General features: G+C 40.2%; 1 protein-coding gene across 8 annotated transcripts in view; it reads right to left on the minus strand.

Annotated features, from left to right (window-relative positions):
* Positions 1 to 6,575, minus strand: part of slmapa (sarcolemma associated protein a) — a 111,725-nt gene that overhangs the window by 71,984 nt on the left and 33,166 nt on the right. For all 8 annotated transcript variants that reach the window (XM_028576476.1, XM_028576482.1, XM_028576481.1 and 5 more), the window contains 2 exons: positions 6,136 to 6,283; positions 4,027 to 4,099 (listed from right to left, as the gene is read on the minus strand). In XM_028576476.1, the coding sequence (XP_028432277.1) occupies positions 4,027 to 4,099; positions 6,136 to 6,283 (221 nt within the window). The remainder of the gene's footprint in view (positions 1 to 4,026; positions 4,100 to 6,135; positions 6,284 to 6,575) is intronic.

Consider the following 6,575-nt stretch of genomic DNA (forward strand, 5'->3'; position numbering starts at 1 on the left):
AAAAGCTCTACTCACCTAGAGCGCAATGGTTCACACCCTCTCTCTAAACACACTTCAACATGAGTGTGTGGGTGTTGTATGGAAATATATTAGGTGATGTTAGACTGATAAGTGAAACAAAGAAAGGCTACTGTCATGAACTACACAGTGACGAGGAGTAAACAACAGCGGTTAACCCTTGTGTTGTCTTCCTGTCGACCATGCACTTGTCCTCTTGGGTTAAAAGTTTTTGTGCCTTTTTTCAGCAATTTTGATGCTATTTTCCCACTACCATTACTGACACCAACTTATTACAGGTAGTTTTACACTTATTTTTGGGAATTTATGCTCAGTAAATCTCAATTATAAGGAATTATACCTAATTTTGAAATTATGAATTACTTTGACTAATATTAGAGGAACGTGTGTTGATGGAAAAGTTTAGTCAGGAGATTGTTCTGAAAACCATTTCAATTTTTCCCAAATGCCATAAAATTGAATACCCTAAATTCAATGAAAGTTGTGATCAAGTACGTGCAATTGTACTTACTTTTTGGCTAATTTGGTTAAAAAAGAAACCCCTTATTTCTGATTTAGAAGTTTTCACCAGATAAAAGTTGCATTTTTTCCTGTACAGAAACTGGAACTGTGAGACTTTAATTTACAACATGTGAAATGGATCTTTTTGTGTGTTTCTCTATGTTCTCATGTTTTTGTGTCACCACATCACCAAAAATAAAAATAATGTGACTTCACAGTGAATCACAGAGGCAGAAAGCTGCTGCTGCATGTTTTCTCTTATCTGGCCACACCCCCTTCAGTGATGTCACAGCAGGTGTTTCACATTAGATGGAAAACACAATAATATGGGTGTGTTCACAACCTTCTCTCTTTTTTTTTTTAAACAAAATCTAATGGAAGAGGCTGCAGGGAGCGCCTACTGCAGCTATTTAAAAAGGTCCCATGGCATGATAATTTCCCCCAGTCTGCCTATGGTCCCCCAGTGGCTAGAAATGGTTATATAGACCACTAAGGTCTATATAAAAGACACTTCAGATACAGTATTAGGGGACCACTAAGGTCTATATAAAAGAGACTTCAGATACAGTATTAGGGGACCACTAAGATCTATATAAAAAGAGACTTCAGATACAGTATTAGGGGACCACTAAGGTCTATATAAAAGAGACTTCAGATACAGTATTAGGGGACCACTAAGATCTATATAAAAAGAGACTTCAGATACAGTATTAGGGGACCACTAAGGTCTATATAAAAGAGACTTCAGATACAGTATTAGGGGACCACTAAGGTCTATATAAAAGAGACTTCAGATACAGTATTAGGGGACCACTAAGGTCTATATAAAAAAAGAGACTTCAGATACAGTATTAGTATTAGGGGACCACTAAGGTCTATATAAAAGAGACTTCAGATACAGTATTAGGGGACCACTAAGGTCTATATAAAAGAGACTTCAGATACAGTATTAGGGGACCACTAAGGTCTATATAAAAGAGACTTCAGATACAGTATTAGGGGACCACTAAGGTCTATATAAAAGAGACTTCAGATACAGTATTAGGGGACCACTAAGGTCTATATAAAAGAGACTTCAGATACAGTATTAGGGGACCACTAAGGCCTATATAAAAGCATCCAAAAAGCAGCATGTCATAGGACCTTTAACTCCTCCGTGTTGTAGGAGCTGTTCGCTCCCTCCTCTATTTCTGGACTTCCTTACTCTGTACATTCAGTGGGTGTGTTTCCACAGCTGGGGGGTCTGTCTGTCTAGATGCAGTGAGCGAATAGCTGGTGAACATCAGGGAGCATTTTAGACCACAGTCTCTTATAAGCGAACATGAAATGTAAAATGAAGCAGATATAGGAACTAAACTTTAAACGTCTCAACGTACTAAGAGATGAACACGCAGTGACTTTTAAAAACGGCTTCCTCTCCTGCACAGGTCCATCAGTAGACATCCTTATTTCGGCGCACCATCACACGTTTATAATTAGTAATGGCCGATAGAAACGACATGCTATATATAAACGATACAAAATTGGCCTACAATAGAGATTTTAATTACATTGCACTGTCGCGATAATGCATGCACCCGTACAAGTGTGCTCAAATGCATTACATTAGGCTGCAGGTAAGAAACTTTGTTTGAAATATGTTTTTATTTAAAGTATCTGTGCATCTTTGCCTAATACTGAAAGTATTTTCAGTACAGTGTCTGTTCCTTAACTAAATAGACACCAGTTGTTCCTGTTCTCTGCATCTTGGGTGGCATTTAAGAACCAAGGACTTAAACTAACTAAGTGTATTAAACTAACTAAGTGTACTGCCTTTTAGAATGGTTTGCACTAAAGGAAAGAAACCCAATACTTTAAGCTTTTTCATTGTTAAAGTCTCTGCAACTAGTGTACTTGAATTGTATTTATCTGCAGCATTATGTTGTACAATTACAGTTTTGCACAATAAATGTTCTCAAAACTACACAATACAGTTCTTCCTTAGGTCTATGTAACCTGTTCTGAAATGGTTCTATTATCATTTATATATCGTGATATATATCGTTATCGCAAGAGGCTGCAATGTATATCGCAAGAGGCTTTTAGGCCATATCGCCCATCCCTATTTCTAATGTATGATTTATGTGAGAGGAAGTGACATTTATACACACACAACCAGCCTACAGGTATGTGCAAACGTAAATGATGTACGTGTGAATTTGCATATAGAGCGGGAGAAGTGTGATCGGATCACAAGTGGTCAAAGAGTATTGGAAATCAATTCTTCTTTTGCCAACACAAGGTATTCTGCAGGATTCTAGTCATCCGGCATACAATCTCTTCTCCCACCTTCCGTAAGGGAGACCTTTTCAGAGCATCCCAACGCACACAACACGTTTAAGGGATAGTTTTTACCCCCAGGTAATAAGGTTATTGAACGATAGCACAACAGGAAGGAGGGCTATGGTCTAAACTTAGTCACTCATGTATATTATGTTGGATATTCTATAATGTTTTTAATGCTATGATGTTTTTAAAATAGTTATTATTGACTGGTGCTGAGAGAGTGCTAAGGCACATTGTATTTAATTGCTGTGGTACTTAGTACTAATATGCATATGGCAATAAACTTGAACTGAACTGAACACAGACAGCCGGAGCAGAGCAGACCCACAACTCTTTATTTCAGTCTGTCTTCATGGGGGTCAGGATGCTCGTCTGTGTTTTCCAGACTGAAAGCTGGAGCAGGGCAGCAGATGGCACTGCCCACCATGGCACCGTGCCCCGGCACTTCACACACACAGATTCCACATTGAATCTACAGTAGCCAATAACAAACTCACAGACATAGCCAAGTGGGACTCCCAGTACAGTAGGAAGCTCCATGCTGGGTCAGCTGCTGGTATGTTATTATGCCTATCTAACTGTACACACACATACAATATCCTTCATTCTCCAACACTCAGCATAAATTCACGTCAACGTCAAATGACCACTTGACCAACACCAACAATAGTTGTCAAACGGTGGATCACAAAGATCTAAAACATGAACACAAACTATGTCCCTCTGCAGCTTGTTAAAAGGGGAACTTGTAGAGTTCTTGCTCAATTATAGACCAATTTCAAAGATGTTGTTCACATTAGTCACTTGGACACAAATGCATTAGAAAATATGGTTGAAAATGTTTAAAAATACCAAAAATAGCTGCCCTCATCTATAACTAGTCTGGCACTAATCACATCACTATGCAAGCAGAAACTGTGTGTGTGTGTGTGTGTGTGTGTGTGTGTGTGTGTGTGTGTGTGTGTGTGTGTGTGTGTGTGTGTGTAAAAGCAGTCACACAGGCAGTAACAGCATCATTTGCAGTAACAAGAGATTGATTAAAAACCACTCGTCTGTTAATTCCGCCCAATGATAATGTTCCAATTAACGAGCAGAAACCAATTTTTTTTCCATTCAACTAAAATATGTGAGTGGTCAATACGAAAGCTTCATGGATCAGTGTTAACCAATAAGAATGCTTACTCGCTTCGTCGGCGTGCCTCCATCCCATCAGGTAGGAAGAGTTTGATTGTTGACACGATGCAGCCATGGGTGACTGGAAACAGACAGACAACCAGCGTGTTAATGCACTTTATTACTGGTTACCAGTTCTGATGGAGACTGTGGAGAGAACACGGTCACTAAGGAGGGGTATTGAGAACCAGAACAAAACTGGTACCGGTTCCTGGACTGTTCAGAACCGAAATCTTGAAAAGCTCCTGGAAAAATAGAGTCCTACAATCGTTTTTTATGTAACTGTATGGTTACAACAGATCTTGTGGGTGCTTTTTCCTTCATAGACCTTTTTCCACGGCAAACATGTTGACATGTCATAGTAGGAAAAGCACAGCTGTATTCAAAACCCATTACTGATGGCTGTATTCCACTTATGAGAGGTCCTGGTATTAAACCATTACTGATGGCTGCATTCCACTTTGGAGAGGTCCTGGTATTGTGCATGTTGACTCACTGAAATATCTTACTGGGACACTTGATGGAACTGAGCCATCGTTAAGGTCAACAATCTCAGCTGTGCTTTTCCTACTATGAGAAGTCAACATGTCTGCTGTAGAAAAGGTCCATTGTTCTCTGTGTCAGCCATTGCAGCTAAAATTAGGCTCACACAACGGCAAGGGAGAAACAGACTTACTTTGTTTGTTTGGAAAGTTCCAGGCGAACTCTTGAAAGCTGTTGCTCTAGATCTAGTGTAAAGCCAGAGGCTTTGTGTGCACAGAGAGGAGGTGTTGGTGGCGTTAAGGCCCTGACACACCAACCAGTCAGCAGTAAAGCCAGTCGGACTGAGTAGTCTCCCCGAGGTCCAGAAAGTGTCTCAGAACACACCGAAGAGACGCAGACTTCAGCGTACGTTCTGCGCGAGACATAATACGTTTCCATAACATAATCTGTATTGTTGCCCAGTAGCTGATTGGACAAACGCGTCACATGGGTCTGGCTGCTCCAGTATTTTTCAACCGGGCATAATGGCGGCTTGTTCAGAATACGATCTCGTATTGGACTAAAATAGTTCACCGAAACGAGTTTCTGGAAACACTTGAAGAGAGAAACAGGCCGGGCAGTTGCTGAATCTGTCTTCATTTCAAAGGTCAGTTTAAAAGATTTTCATCAGATTTTTAAGAGGCGTTCCTCACTCTCATCCCACTCATCATTTCCAGGCTAGCTCTCCACCAATCAGATTGGTCATTGAGTCCGACTGCCCACTGGCCAATTTCAACAAGTCAAATCGGCCCAAAATTAAAGCCGACGGCTGCTCCGACTGACCACAGCACGGAACAAACCGAACAGACTCGAGTCACCGACCTCCCAGACTGTCAGACCGACGATTATCGGGTTGGTGTGTCAGCACCTTTATTCGCAAACAGAGCCGAATGTAAACACGGAGAGACACAGAGGAAAACCAGGGGCTGAGCGAAATCAGTGCGCAGCTATACAATGAAATACGATTTTACTAGGGCTGTGCTCGATTGAAGAAATTCTTAATCGACTAACACTCATTCAATCATATCGACTAATGGATTAGTTGATTTAATCGATAGATCTGTAAATCTGAGTTTCTCCGCAAAGAGTCATGCTAAAAGCACCACTTTAATTCTTGTGTTTACCAGAGATGTGCTCGTACGTTTCTTGGAAATAAGTCATTCAGCATGAAAAAAACATAAAACATGACTAATGGACTAAAGAGATCTAAGGTGACTAAGACCAAAATGACCGATTAGTCGACTAATGGATTAAGAGGGAGCAGCCCTAGATTTTACCCACTTTATATACATTTTTTAAATCAATATGTGGTAGTCAATGTTGATATTGTGGCAGGCCGGTGCAAATAAATTAATGTATATTTGTCTTTTTGTTCTTTTCTTTCATCCTGTTTTATAGCAAATGTTAATTAGTGTACATCTTTTGTCCTGTTATTGTAATTTATATCTGCCAAATAGGACTACAGATGGAAATTAGCCTTTGGGCTACAATCTGGCACTTTTACGTGTACTGCTGTACATGTTCATTAAATGTGCATTGTCCTGAAATAAATAAACAAAAAAGATATGGGAAACACGGTTGTGTTCGTGCAGATACCTTTGCGTGTGTTCTCAGTGACGTCGACGCCAAACTGAATGATGTCGCCGGAGAGAACTTCGCAGGGCGGACTCTCCTCCGAGCCGCGACTCAACCTCTGGCTGTTGATGAACGTCCCATTGCTGCTTTTAGTGTCCTGCAGGTAGAACTGACACAAAACAAACACAGCAGGTGAGGACCATGTAAAGAAATCAATAAAACAATGTCACACAAACAAAACAGACAGACTTTAAGTAAGTAAGTCAACTTTATTTATAGAGCACCTTTCACAGACAAGAAGGGTCACAAAGTGCTTTACAGAAGGAACAAATAAAATACAATACAAAGCCATATTGCTAACTAAATGCTTGTCTAAAAAGATGTGTCTTTAGGTGTTTTCTAAAAGTTTCAACAGAGTCCAAGGCTCTCAGGGCTAAAAGGGAGAGAGCTCCAGAGCCATT

Source organism: Perca flavescens, chromosome 4 (assembly GCF_004354835.1).
Source record: "Perca flavescens isolate YP-PL-M2 chromosome 4, PFLA_1.0, whole genome shotgun sequence".
NCBI lineage: Eukaryota > Metazoa > Chordata > Actinopteri > Perciformes > Percidae > Perca > Perca flavescens.